The sequence below is a fragment of the Candoia aspera genome, chromosome 3, assembly GCF_035149785.1.
Source record: "Candoia aspera isolate rCanAsp1 chromosome 3, rCanAsp1.hap2, whole genome shotgun sequence".
Lineage (NCBI taxonomy): Eukaryota > Metazoa > Chordata > Lepidosauria > Squamata > Boidae > Candoia > Candoia aspera.
The window spans coordinates 185,450,391-185,464,838 of NC_086155.1; the positions used below are offsets into that span (position 1 = coordinate 185,450,391).

The 14,448-nt window shown below is 44.7% G+C and overlaps 1 protein-coding gene across 1 annotated transcript; it reads right to left on the reverse strand.

Annotated features, from left to right (window-relative positions):
* Nucleotides 1-26: 26 nt before the first annotated feature.
* On the reverse strand, nt 27-12,305 carry TP53INP1 (tumor protein p53 inducible nuclear protein 1). The gene is made up of 4 exons (XM_063299512.1): nt 11,830-12,305; nt 6,316-6,604; nt 5,080-5,470; nt 27-2,863 (listed from the first exon to the last, which is right to left on the reverse strand). Exons 2-4 carry the CDS (start codon nt 6,425-6,427, stop codon nt 2,611-2,613), a joined length of 756 nt encoding a protein of 251 aa, XP_063155582.1. The 5' UTR covers nt 6,428-6,604; nt 11,830-12,305; the 3' UTR covers nt 27-2,610.
* Nucleotides 12,306-14,448: the final 2,143 nt, after the last annotated feature.

Sequence of the window (14,448 nt, forward strand, 5' to 3'; positions counted from 1 at the left end):
CCATTCAACACAGCACAAGGCCCTCACTTGTTACATTTGTTTTTTGTGGAAAAGAAAATATACAGATATATAAAAATCCTAGCCACAAAACACACATGATTTGAAAAGCATCAAATCTAATAGTCTAATAGTTTCAGGCACATAATAGAACAAGCTATATAAATATGCATGATATGAGTCAGGCTTAAAGTTTTATGTGTAAAAATTCCTCTCACAATAGCATTATTTCCAATGTTAAAAACTGACGAGGACATACTTCTGTTTTTCTCCCCGTCACTAGCAAGTTATCCAGTAAAGAGAGCAACGGTCCCTCTCAATTAGAAGTCCTAACTTCAAATCCTTGCTAAATCAGGAATACAGAAATAAATGTGGCCTTCATTTTAAAATTCCTAAAAGTAGACAGTGAAAATACAATTGTTTCTTGGAGGAAGAGATGAAGATGGCTAAGAGTTACTTGCTGGTACAGTACGTTATTTCACTTAATTTAAAATCTAAGCCAAACATGATAGGGTTTCCTGAGTTTTTTTTAAAAAATACATTGATGGTGCTATGGATTTGACAGATGAAAGGTCCTGAGTGACTACTGTAACAAGTAATGCATTTGCAGTTTTTAAAAACTGAGCAACAGGATTGGAGACCCAAATCACAGAAATTCAACAGAGAAACGTCTTTCCTGAATCCTGAAAGCCGAATAGCAGACTCAAATATTTATCCAAAACAATGTGGGTACAGCCAGAAAACAAACAAAAAGCTACTTATCTTTGCCACAGATGACTTTAAATTGCTTGTAAATTCTTTGGACTCTCCTTTTGGCATATTTAACAATTAGTGTTTGTATAAAAGCATGAACTTTTTTTTTTCAGAATATCAAGGAAAAGTTAGTTAAGCTTATACAATTTCAAATTAAGCAAGGGATACACAGCTACACAGTCACAAAGTTGGATTGTCTAGGAAACAACAGCTGGAGGAATTTCAGATCTCTACTTAGGCAAATATCCATTCCTTTTATAAACTTTATTCCCATAGTATATTTTGAGAAGGCAGCTGTGAATTTCAGTTTTTTTTTTTTACCCAAATACTCTAACTTTCATCAATCTGGTTTGGGTTGATTCTAATGGACTGAAAGGTGGCAAATCATGCTAATAAATCAGTTCAAGGTTGGAGGTGTAGCTTTTGGCCCAGTACAGGCAAAACCACAATTAATAAAACCTGAAGGAAAAGGCATTTTGCACCTTATACCCTGATTATTTTAGCAAGAGAGAATTTTGAAAAATGCAACACTCACGTGTGTAATCATTGAAACAAACTAGGGCAGAAGATTTATTCATTTCAACCCTATTAACCTCAACAGGTTTCTAGAACCTTTGATTAAATGCTGTGTAGTAAAATAGTCACCAGGTAATATTACACTGTTTGGCTTAATTAACTTTAGACCAGTGCACCAAGAAAAATTACTCTCTAGCTTTGTTGACAGTAAGAACGAATGTATCATTATATCTGCTCTTTGCCCCATGGCAAAGGATAAACTAATAATCTTTGTATTTTTATACCTGGGGGTGTATATCATTTCCTTTGTCCCTGCAGATCAGGTGTAATATGAAACCAGCAAAAATTCAAGACTGAATCTATCAATATTCAATCTATCGCCATCTTGAGGCAGACTTCAAGCTCAAGGTTGAAACATCTGGCCTAATTTTGGAACTTCCTTACTTCTTCGCTATCCTCAGTTTTTTATAGCTTCTTGCTTGCTTAAGAGTTCTAGAAAACTTCTGGTTATTTTCAATGGTCCTTAACTATCACCTAGTTATAGTTTTGGATTTTCCCCCTTAGGATCAACATGGCTTATCACTGCTTTTATTAAAAGTTTACTATTGTCCTTCAGAGCAGCCTTCCCCAAACTGGATGCCAGATATATTGGACTACAATTCCCCTCATTTAATTATACAAGAGTAGGATGACTGGAACACATATTCAAAAGCTGGTTTGCACAGATCTTTACTTGTAGGTCTACTACATTCTACAAAAGACCTCCTTTGCACAGGAAACTGGGTAAACCACACTAAACCAGAGATTGTGAAGGCTATATAGAAAGATATTAGGTTACACGTTTTTCTTGTTTCCCCTCCTTCTACTGCTACATAGAAAATTAATTCCATATTAGGAATATAATGCCATCCAGGCAACTGCATTTTAATGGTTATGTTAATATTTTAAAAGACGATATGCAGTATACACAGATCTTTGCAAGTGTATGGGTGACCCTGAGAAATTCTGTTACTACAAGGTGGCTGAAAGTTGCCTTATATCTTGGTTGAAAATACTAATATAAAAATCAAACAAACCCATCCATACCTAACAGTTTCTAAAGTCTGTTACAGGGAGGGAGAGAGGCACAATCATACAAAAGTTACTGTACATATATGTTTACCAGCTACAAACAAAATATTGTAAAGGCATTCTGTGACACTGAAGTCAAGGTGGTTTTCAACTGAACGGTAACACTCAGTGATTATGTAAAAACAACTCATGACCACCTAAGACAGTTCTCACCTTCACTGTCTCACAACAATTAACCAGTATTATTTCTGGGGGAAAAAATGCAAACCACTCTCAGTAATTATACTGACGCTGGCAAGGCTGGTGAACAAAAAATCCACTGTTCTTGAGTTGCCGTGTGTAGGGATCCCTGGTGAGATTCTGGCGACGGAGACAGTTTCTGTTCAGCGATTGCCTTTCACTGAACTCTTTTATCCACTGGGAAGGACGAAAACTCTTGGTATTTTGTTCAAGAAAGGTTGAATGAGCAGCAAGTGCAGCAATGTAGCATTGAACGTGTTGGCCCACGTTGCTTTGGGCTTCTGATCTAAAATTCCAAGCATAGGGATGGAACTTACACCAGCCATAGAGTAAGGAAGCAGGCATGTGGCAGAGAGTTTTCTTGGGTAGCCACAATAACACATGACACAACAAAACAAACTAGTCAATCACATTCCAGCTTTGCAGAATATGTGGGCCCAACTTGTGTGGTTACTTGATGGCTCACAGAGTAAGCACATGCAGGTAACTGGATTAATGCCATAAATCCTCTTTAGTTTAACCAAGGGCGGAAGTCTTGGTTAAATTAAAATCCAGCCAACCAGTATCACTGAAATACAGTGATGCTGCACTTTCCCCAAAGTGATATTGTACTTCTCTCCCCAAAGGAAGTTGAGGAAAGCAGTTGGCTGCATGATCACTGCTCACTTTCTGTGGGAACAGGCTGGAGAAAGGGAGTGGAAGGTTGAGGAAATTAGCAGGGCTTCAAGTAACAGGCAATTCCTTCCTTTCTATACAGAGAGTATTAAGGAGCCCTTGATTCACATAAGGGTGGGGGGTCAACCTTTTATCCCACCCCTGCCCTTTCACTTGCCCTCTTCCTCCAAGGGCAACCTGTGTAGCTCTCTTCAGTTCACACAACAGAGAAATATGCTAACAAAAACTTTGTTGATGCCGCTTAATTTCATTTCATTTAATGCATGTAAAATCCATATAGCAACTGAAGCACTGTTCTGGTACCAAAAAAGGTAACTCCAAGCTGTGTGAATGGGCTCTGAAAGGGCACATGAAGAAAACCAGTACTGAATGATGCACCGAGCAAAACTTCAAAAAGTTGGGTAGATGCTTATGAGATCTGAGATGGCACTGACTGAGAAAGGGGTCTGGAGCCCTGATGACTAGCCAAAATGAAAGTATCAGCCCAATATATGGTTGCTGTCAAAAACTGAGTATCATACTTCAAAATATTAATGGGTTGAAAATAAAACTGCCAATACATTTTCTGGTCCTCAAAAGGGAAACTGCAGAGCTGCGAAAGGGGCAGAACCACTGAAGGGGTTGAGAGAGGTGAAACAGCTCCTGTACAAGGAGACACGATGGCATCTGAAATGTTTCAGCTTAGAAAAATAGAAATGGGGTAAAATGGTAAAAATACATGAAATCAAGCATGCTATGGAAAATGTGGGTGGCTACAGCGGTGTTTCTCAACCTTGGCAACTCAAAGATATGTAGACTTCAACTCCCAGAATTCCCCAGCCAGCCATGCTGGCTAGGGAATTCTGGGAGTTGAAGTCCACACATCTTCGAGCTGCCAAGGTTGAGAAATACTGGGCTACAGAAGGATTTTCTCCCTGGGGATCATTCACTGACACTAATGCAGAAAGAACAGAACCATTAAAATGAAATAGTTCCTAACACAACTTACAGTTTAATTATGGAATTCGTTGCCATCAGATCTGGCAGTGATCACCAATTCATAATTGCTTAAAAGAGGACTCAGCAAAACCATAAATAATCCAGCATGCTGTCTCTTGCATCATAAGCAGCATAACTTAAATACTAGTTGTTAGAGAGGGAGAGTGGAAGAGGGCAATTATCTTCATGCTCCATTAATAAATTTCTTGGGCATAGATGGTGGCTACTACATATTATATTACTTTTGGACTAATGAAGTCGTTAGCCTGATTCAGCAAGCCTCTCTGCCCATCTGCTCCTTTTCCAGGCCTGAACCTCTCTATACTTGCCACCTGTATTCGCAACACTGTGCCTCTGGATTCTCTTGTTAATTGCAAAGGGAACAGTAATGTGGAGCAAAAACGGGCACCTCTCCATAATTTCAGCACACCATACCTAGGTTTCAGCTTTTTCTGAGCGAGTGATGGGAGGCGAGTTAAAATCTGAAGTGAGTGCCACTGCACACTTGCCAAGAGCCACATCTCAGTAGGGGACTCACCTTTAGTTCCTGGTATTTTCTGGTCTATCTGCTTGAGTGCTTTTCCTACTTGCTTCTGTTATCGGTTTACAAGCAAGCAGTAAGAAAGGCATTGGTTGCATGTACAATGAGCTCACAAGAAGAGGCCAAATGATGGGCAGTGGTGGAGGGGCAGAATGGGGGAACAAGGAGAAAGGCATTCTGCCTAATGCACCATTCGTGCCCCTCCATAATGATTCTCAGTACTGTCTTAATGTTAATATTTACCATTTTTTTTACTTGGTTACCTGGCACCACTACATTTTGCCTGAATCAAAGAATAGAGAACATACCTATGACTGCTTTCCTCATGGAGCTCTACTGCCTCCTCCTCTTGCTCTTCTTTTTCATCACAATTGTTCTTGTTGAGGTTATGGCAGATATTATGGATTGCATATACAGACATGCTGGGATGTTCAATTAGCAGATTTTCCAATGGGCTGGTTTCTACTTTGAGAGTGGTTAAACCACCTGCTGTAAAACATGGGGGTGGAGTGATGAACCAGCTTTCCTCCATGGGGCACGGGTCTAACTGGATGAAGCAGGATTCACTGGCATCTGCCAAACACTCCAAGGAATCAGGCAGACAAGAGAAGATTGGTGAGTGGTCATCAGGAGGTGGTTTGCAGATGTTATCTACTTCCTCCTCCTCTTCATCAACAGTAGAGAAGTTTGAACAGGAATCTATCAGGAGTTACAACAGTCTTTGAGATATACAAGAACTGATCAAAGTAACTGGAGATCAGATATTTTAGAGTTAGTCTTCTAGTAGCTGAGGACCTCTAGATGGATTGAGAGCATATATCCCAACTCATGTAGAGGGCCTAGCTTATGGAAGATTAGTTTATAGGCACAAAATATAAATTTACTTACAGAATTTATATATAGCTTTTCAACATCAAAAATAGTCAAGCAGTTCACATTTAAAAAAAATACTGTACATAATACATTCCATAAAACTAAAATAACAGAGGGAGAGTAAACTGGCAATTAATTTGTGTGTGTGTGTGTGTTCATTCTCTCTATACAGAGAAAAACACAAGAATCACGGTAACTTAGAGGAAGGTACGAGGACATGATCCCCTACTACGGATAAGGATTTTCACCCCAAAGTAAACATCTGAACCAAAAGCATGTAGCAGCCATCTCCAACCTGGGTGTCCCTCCATCCTTATCATCTTCAGCCAATGTGACCTCAAGGATTGCCTTTGGCCATACAGCCTATCGATCTGGAGGGCACCAGATTGGAGAAGCAGCACTTGAGAATTTATCCTTTTGTTCAACAATAGCTGAGCAAACTGGGACAGGGACAAGAGAGGATAGGGAAAGGCCATCCTGTTATTATAGTCAGTTGTTGAAGATCAGAAGCATGGTGAAATTAAGCTGACTCTGAAAAGGTGGACTAAACAGCTTGAAGTTATTATTTTCTTCCACAAACCATCCATGTTTAGCCAGATACACTGCCTGTGTATGAAGAACTTGCTGTATAAAATCTCCCAGTTAGGCCTCCTGTTTAAAAGATATCTTACCGATAAAGTCTACCAGAATCCACTCCTCCTCTTCTTTCTCACTGAATTCTGGTTCTTGGCTGGGCAAATTACTGAGTTCTCCCACAAACATATTATTCAGCCTCTGGAACATTACTAAGGCAATGACAAGACTCTGGCTAGCACTTGCTTGCACCCAAGATGAGGTACCACTTCACAACGTACCAGCCAAAGGTTAGGGTGCAGGTAGAAGATTAAAGTGCATAAAAACTTTATTAGCTGAGGCACTGGACACAGAGAGGCATGGTTTGTAAACAGTTGCTACAAAATCCTGCAGAGAAGACAACAGGAAAAGCAGGGTTAATGCTCTATGCAAGCACAAAACACATCATGCGCCTGCATTCAACTTAATCCTACATGGACATACCTGGCTGATACATGTTTGCCTTACTCAGGTTTTTTGTATGTATACATACACATATAGCCTCAGGCTAGCTGAAAATGGCAAATCTCACCCTAACCCTAATATGCCATTGGCTATGATAGTTATTTATTATTTATTTATGTTTCAAACTTCTATTACCGCCCATCTCCCCCAAGAAAGGGGGACTCTGGGCGGTTTACAATAAAACCAAAATTAAAATCATAAAATATAAATTACAATAAATACACCAATAAATAAGGATAAGGTAAATACCAAACCCAAGGGTCAATGTTCTTATTTGGTGGGAAAGATCTATGGCGCTAGCCACCCCCAAGACGAGCTATTACCTCTCCCACCCCAAGTGAGGCGGCAGAACCAGGTTTTCAAGTTCTTCTGGAAGGCCGGGAGCGCAGGGGCCTGCCTCACCTCCGGGGGCAGAATATTCCACAGGGCAGGTGCCACTGCAGAGAAGGCTCGTCTCCTGGACCCTGCCAGGTGGAATTCCCTAACCAGCGGGATTCGCAGCATACCCTCTCTGCATGACTGGGTAGGACGGGTCGATGTTGAGGGGATGAGATGGTCCCTCAGGTAACCTGGCCCCATGCCATGTAGGGCTTTAAAGGTCATAACCAACACCTTGAATTGGACCCAGAAGCAAACTGACACCCAGTGCAGCTCGTGCAGTAAAGGTGTTATATGTGCCGGTCTCTGGGCACCAAGAATAACTCAAGCGGCTGCATTCTGGACCAGCTGAGGCTTCCGGATACTCTTCAAGGGCAGCCCCATGTAAAGCGCATTGCAGTAGTCTATATGGGAGATGACCAGGGCATGACTGACTGTTCAGAGGGTTTCTCGTTCCAGGAAGGGGTGTAACTGGAGCACAACCCAAAGGTGAGCAAAGGCCCTCCTGGCCACGACTGCCACCTGCTCTTCAAGCAGGAGTCGTGAGTCCAGGAGAATCCCCAAGTTACGGACCAAATCTGAATGGGGTAGTGCAACCCCATCCAGAACTAAAGATGACAATTTCCCGGAAGCAGAGGAGCCATCAACCCACAGCCACTCTGTCTTACCAGGGTTCAGCTGAAGCCTGTTGTTCCCCATCCAGACCCCCACAGCCCACAGGCACTGAGAGAAGGCAGCTACTGCATCACTTACCTCACCCGGGATGGAGATATATAACTGAGTATCATCAGCATATTGATAATACCTCATCCCGTGGTGACGGATGATCTCACCCAGTGGTTTCATGTGATGTTAAATAGGAGAGGGGAGAGAACCAAACCCTGCGGAACCCCGCACAAGAGGGGTTGAGGGTCGGATCTCTCATCTCCTATTACCACCAATTGGGACCGGCCCTGGAGGAAGGAGGTGAACCAGTGTAAGACTACGCCACCCACCCCCAACTCCTTGAGCCAACCCAGAAGGATACCATGGTTGATGGTATTGAAAGCCGCTGAGAGGCATATTGTTGTGCATGTGACGTTTGCCATGCCTGCTGAGGAATTCTGAGAGCTGCAACCAGGGTACCAGTTGGGAAGCTGCCAGACTCAACAAAGGCCCCTGGATCTGTTTGGTGGATTTTGGAGTTCTGATAAAATTAATAACCAGAGAAATCTGCCAACTCTTGTACTATGCCACATGGGACTTCCATAATGCACTCTAGTATAATAAAAGAGACTTCCCCTTCTTTCATGATCAGCAATGTTCTTATGCTATCAGACATCTCCTTTCACATATTGGCTGGCTTGCGTATTGCCTTCCCAAATCTGGCTGCCTCCAAATATGCAAGGTCATTTCCCAGAATTCTCAGCAGTGGCCACACTAACTGAGGAATTCTGGAACTTGAAGTCCACACATCTAGAGCACTAGATGGGCCATGGCTGTGCTAAGCAGAGTGAGTATTGGCTTAGTGCAGAAGGCATTCCATGGATTGTATGCACTGTACCCTCCCACCCCCAATTTCATAGCTTTTAGTGTATGGTGTGACTATATTATCCAACTTCAGCACCAAAAATCACTAACTTTCAGCAGTGTGGTTACTTTATTTTGCCCCCAAACCTCCCTAAACTCTAAAAAAACAAGGAAGAAAAACCCAATTACTTTCAGCCCACCCTTTAGATATGTTCAATTGATAGCTTAACAGGATGTGTGGACCCAGCCAATTATGGTTTATTCAACAAGCCATAATCAGGGTAATTATGGGTTAGTGCAATGAGTGAACCTACTCCTGATCCCCACTTCTTTGAGCTTATGCTTGCAACAAAACATTGTGTGTTTTGTAGTCTCTGATCCTGAATCCCCAAACTGCAGGCTTTTTTTCCTTCTCTCTGATCATTTCTTTAAGTACGCTGCAATCAGCCCTAGCTCCCCTTGTTTTTGCTTTTCACAGATCAACGGTATCACTGCTTCCAGCAGGGGGCTCAACGTTTAAAAGATTTAAGTACCAGTGTTCTCACCCAGAGATCATTGACCCCAGTCCCTCAGTTTTCTTGTCTTGCATCGACCGACTAACAGTCACTCCATGGATGGATATTTTAGATTACTGGATTTAGAATGTGTCAAAACAGCAAATCAAGCATACCACAATGACATGGTTTACTGCAGAAAGGTTACCTAATGCAGTTTACCAAGGAACAAAAATAGGTGCCTGAATTCCCTTCTATGGCTAAAATCAATCCAGCAAGCCTCTTGTCCTGAATACCAAATGTGATGTTCTAAAGAAGTTCTTTTCCTCCCATCACCTCTGACTAAAACCGTCACACAAGTTCACGTTCATGGAAGTCTGAGATTGCATCAGATTACACAAACTGGATATATCCATGCCCCCAAATAGTGAAATATTCTTGTGAGGGAAGACAAACAAACCAGAACACTTGCCCAATATTGGAGGCTTCTGTGCCAAAATACTTTTGAAACATAAAGGGGTGGAGCTGGGTGGGAAAATGGTTCTCTTCTCTCCAAGGAATCAAAGTGTCCTGTTTTACTATTTCGTAAGAATACTTTCACTGAGGACCTTCCAGGAGGCACTGAGAACTGAGCTTACTGCTGAACCAGTGTGTGTGTTTGTCTTCCTCAACTTTTCACCCTCCAGAAATGCTACATTAAGACCCTTTTTAAGGCGGCCATGGGAGAAATTCCTAAAACCTCACATCTGGAAGAGGCCCATCTAAAGTATGGTTGATAATTTGAAATTATCTTATGGATTCATGCTTTCCACTCAAGACAGTAAATGTTACCTGTTAACATGTAATTTCCAAGGTCAGTCAAACAATTGGGGTTTCCCCACACATACAAAAACAAAAGAGAGAGAGAAGGAAATGTACTAACCTAGAAGAAACTGGAGAAGGATCCCTGGTCTCTCTGCCCACAGGCCTTTCAAAAACAACCCTCTAGATCTGACAAAGACCCACCCTTGTTCAGCATTTTGTTTCTCACAGTGGCCAACTGGATGCCTTTAGGGTGCTCATAAAGAGGCTCTGAATGGATTTCAAATTCAGTTTTCAGCCAGGGAAAAGTAGTACTGAACACATGGAGGGGCAGCTCATCTCTGTGTGCATTTTAGGAGTTTATTCCTTACAGCTGGGTTTCTGAACCTTAGCAACTTTTAAGATGTGCGGACTTCAACTCAAGCTGGCTGGGGAATTCTGGGAGTTTTAGTCCACACATCTTAAAAGTTGCTAAGGTTGAGAAACACTGCCTCACAGTATATGACTCCCTCCAGCGCTGAAATTGCCCCCCCCCCCCCAGCCATATATACACCAATCGAAGCGAGCATTTGTAGCTCAGGGTTGAACTGTGGAGTCCTTGATGCTCTCTGAGCCTTGTTTTCTTGCAGACGTTTAATTCCCCTGCTAGGCAACATCTTCAGTGCGAACTGAACAGTGGTTCAGACAAGCACCAAGGACTCCATATATATACCAGCGGGCCGTATTTCCCTGAAAAGGAACGAGTCATGGCATCTGATTTGTTTTGTTCGCCAGCTAACTCCTCCCTGGCAGCGGCACCGCCCGGCTAGTGGGGTGGGGGGAGGGAGGTTAGTCACACCTGACCGCCAGGAAAGTGCCCCAAAGCCGTTAAGGAAGAAAGCAAGCTGAAGGAACGGCGGCTTCTTGGTTCTGCTTAAACAAAACAGGATATGCAAAGAAGACGGCCATCCGACACCCCTTGGGCGGACCAAGCACCTCCCGCTCCTCCTCCTCCTCCTCCGTCTTCCCAGGGGGCGGGCAGAGACAGGGGGAGGGGGAAAAGGAGGAGGGGGCGAAATGCGAACGCAACTCCCGCGGCAGGTTGCAAAGTAGGCAGAGAAAGGGAAGAAAGCGAGCCAAAGCGCAAGGATCGAGGCCCGCCGGCAGCGGCGCGAGCCAGAATCTCGCCGCGTTGCCCGACCCTAGGTGGAACTCCAGCCCCACAGCTGCGTACCCCGAAGAACGCAGCAGGCGGGTCGCTTAAAAGGGCATCTCTAAAGCTGGAGAATCTCTGCAGATCGCCCCAGGAGCCCTCGCTGAATGGATGGTGGCCTCCGCTCCGGTGTCTCGAGAGGAAAGAAGTCCTTTCCGGCCGCCAGCCTCCGCGCAGGCGCCCCTAACTCAGTTTAGCGTTGAAAGCGCAAACCACGCTGTTCTCCCTTCTGTTATTTAAAAGTTTTATCGCCACAGTCGCTAATCCGCGATAACAGCGAAATTCCAACTCCGAAACTGAACCTGGAGAGCAAACGCCGATCCAGTTCGGGAGATGTAGGATTTAACGTTATGCGTACTAAATACGGAATAAAACACGTTGGGGTTTATCTCCGAGTGAATCGCTGCAGGCGTTGCTTAACGGCAAATCCCACTCACATCGATCCCACTCGTCTAATTCCAAAGTTTTAGCTCCGGGTAGGCTCCCTTTTAAAATGCCATTTGAGACCAAATACAGTAAGAGTGAAGCTTAAACTTCAGTAAAATCGGGCAGGAACTTCCCCCCCACTTCCCAAGTGATCATCCTCAGAGCATCTGAAACCTCTTCACCTTCTTCCGAAAAGCCCCACCGAAATCACCGGGGCGATTTGAGAGCAGACGAATAGCGGGCTGCACTTCAGCAGCTTTCTGAGATCGCAGCCTGAATCGTACCTCTCCGGATGTGCGCTCGCTGACCTGACTGGCACTCCCTCCGAGGAAACCCGGGCAGGACTCGGGGCTGGGGCCAAACCGAAGAGACCTACGCCACAAGTGGGTGCCTTGAGCCGCCGCTACGCTCCTTGAGCGAGGACGAAGCTACCAGTGGGCTTTCTCAGGGCACGGACCTTGAAGGAAGACCGGGGGGTGGAGGGGCGATGGAAGAGGAACTACTTTTATTGCAGCGTTACTACTCGCCTCGCCACCGGTCCGGTTGTTTACAGCTTTGCATTAGGGGGAGACGGCTCCTGTCCACGGAAGAATGGACGGATGGAAGTCGGTCAGCCCGCCCTAAAGGCAGCGGCGATGGGAATCCCCTCGCACCCCTTTCGGGTCTCAAAGTAGCCCCTGGCTGGAAGACGGGCGCGACCGATCGCTCCAGGCGGAACATGCCCGGGCGGGTCGCGCGCCCTTCGCGCCAAGCGCAGCGCGCATCGGGGTGGTCGCTCCGGCCACCCACCCCGGTCCGAAGGGCAACCCCGGCTCTTCCACTCACCGTCTGCCAACGTCGGGGCAGAACGACGCTGGACGGCGGCTACTGAGGTAGGTGGCAGGGCGGCGCTCCTCTCAATCCCTCCTGGGCTGCTGTTGCGTCGGCCCGTCTCAGCTCCCGGCTGAGTCTTTTGTTGTTATAGAATCCAGCGAACAGCTGATCGCAGGGGCCGCTCTGGCCCCGCCCCGGCTCCCCCCACTTTCCCACCCCATCCTGTGCCGAGCGTATCTCTGCGCGAGTGAGAAGCGGCTGCCGGCGGGGGCGGGGGGAGGCGCGGGGGTGGACGGCGGCTTCGGCTGCACCAATGTGAGCCTCGCGGTGTTCGTGGCCGCGCCGAGACAGGCTGTCACTAACGCACGTGATCTGGCCCTTCGCTGCGAAGCGAAGCAAGTTCGGAGCGGTTGCAAGCCCGGACAACAAAAGGAGTTCAGGGCGAAGTAGAAGAGAAGTTGAGGGAGAAACGAGAGAAGAGGAAAATTCGGGCGGGGGGGAGAGAATAGGAAGAGAGAGGGACGAAAGGTGGCGGGAGGGGAGAAGGAAAAAGCGATAGCCGTGTGGAAAAATACAACAGAACAGAAGATAGGGAGCAAAAAGGACAGAGAGAGAGGCTGGAAATGTTCCAGCTGTTCTGAGGTTGAGTAAACATCTGGGCATGGAGAAGCTTTTATCTCCCCAATTCTCAGCCTCCCCCACAACACAGCAACCTTTATCTCCCCGGTTCTCACAGCAGATCTCTGCTGCCCTGCCCCAGATGCGGCAACCCAGGACTATGGAAATGCTGGCCTTGGTCTAAGAAGGAGCCAGCTTTTGGGGGTGGGGTGGGGGTGGGGGTGGGGGTGGGTTTGCACCTGTACATCCCATTCATGGCAATCCCAAGTAAGTGTTTATAGTTGCCAGCCACCATTTGGAGAGTGTTCCTGTGCATACCAGAAATTTGCTTACATGCTTATCACTTAGACCAGTGTTCCTCAACCTCAGCAACTAGTGGATGTGTGGTCTTCAACTCCCAGAATTCCCCAGCCAGCATCTTAAAGTTGCTGAGTTTGAGAAACACTGACTTAGATCACTAACCCTCTATATGAGCTGGTCTTTAAAAGTTTGGAAGTAAAACTACAGGAAATAAAATATTCAGAGACATATTACACTGGTCTTGAATAACTTCACTGGTTTACAGTTCGTTTTAAGCACAATTCAGAGGTGTACAATATACTGCTTCATACACAGAAAACAATTCCTGAGCACTGAATATGCATATTGACAATGTATCTTCATTATATAGTAAACTACGAAACAGATTGATTCTGACTTAGTTTGACACAAGGGACACAGCATAGAATTATATTGGGCTTTTTAGAAGTGCTAAGCAAAGTATAAAGATGCTTACTCAGCAACTTCAGTTGAAAACAGCCAACTTTTGCTGACCTTTGCAGCAGGGGCATTTGCAGAAGGGGCTCAAAAAAGTCAAGATGGCCACAACTGTGCCATCAAAATATTGCCTCTTTTTATGTGCATTACACATGTGGCATACATAAAAGAAGGACACAACTTCTATTGTGGAGTTGTGGTTGCCATCTTGACTTCTTTTACTCCCTCCCCTCCAACAAAGATACCTGCCTTGCCATGAACTTTAGGAACTCTAGTTGCCCAAGTCGATTATGTCAAGCTTCACCCGCACAAATATAAAACAGCCAAAAGTGGAATTGGGACTGAGCAGTCCACAGATGGCAGATCATGATGGTTAATATCTCTTTAAGCAAGATGGAGAATAATTATATTATTAATGTACACATTTATAATTTAGTAGATAGGTTTATATCATAGGTGGAGAAATAAATTAGATGGGTAGATCTACAGATCAGATTACAACTCTATACATGAGCAGAGTAATTAGTAATGCAAAAACATTTATATTTGCTTAATTGGCATCCAGAATGTGGACATTTTATCTCCATGTCTAGATTGTTGGTGTTTGTGTCTCATACTGGAAGTCAGTGTGGTATAGTGGTTAAATTACTGGATTAAGATAATGAAGACCCAGGTTCAAGTCTATCCTTAGCCAGGGGAACATTGAGTGACTTTAGGCCAGTCATAATCTCTCAGCCCAA

Bases quoted from the DNA above. Each gene is read 5' to 3' on its own strand.
- TP53INP1 (XM_063299512.1), bottom strand. From the start codon at position 6,427: ATGTTCCAGAGGCTGAATAATATGTTTGTGGGAGAACTCAGTAATTTG. The intron at 5,471-6,315 runs GTAAGATATCTT...AACTCCTGATAG, and splicing joins GATTCTGGTAGACTTTATCG to ATTCCTGTTCAAACTTCTCT. The intron at 2,864-5,079 runs GTATGTTCTCTA...TTGGAATTTTAG, and splicing joins CATGAGGAAAGCAGTCATAG to ATCAGAAGCCCAAAGCAACG.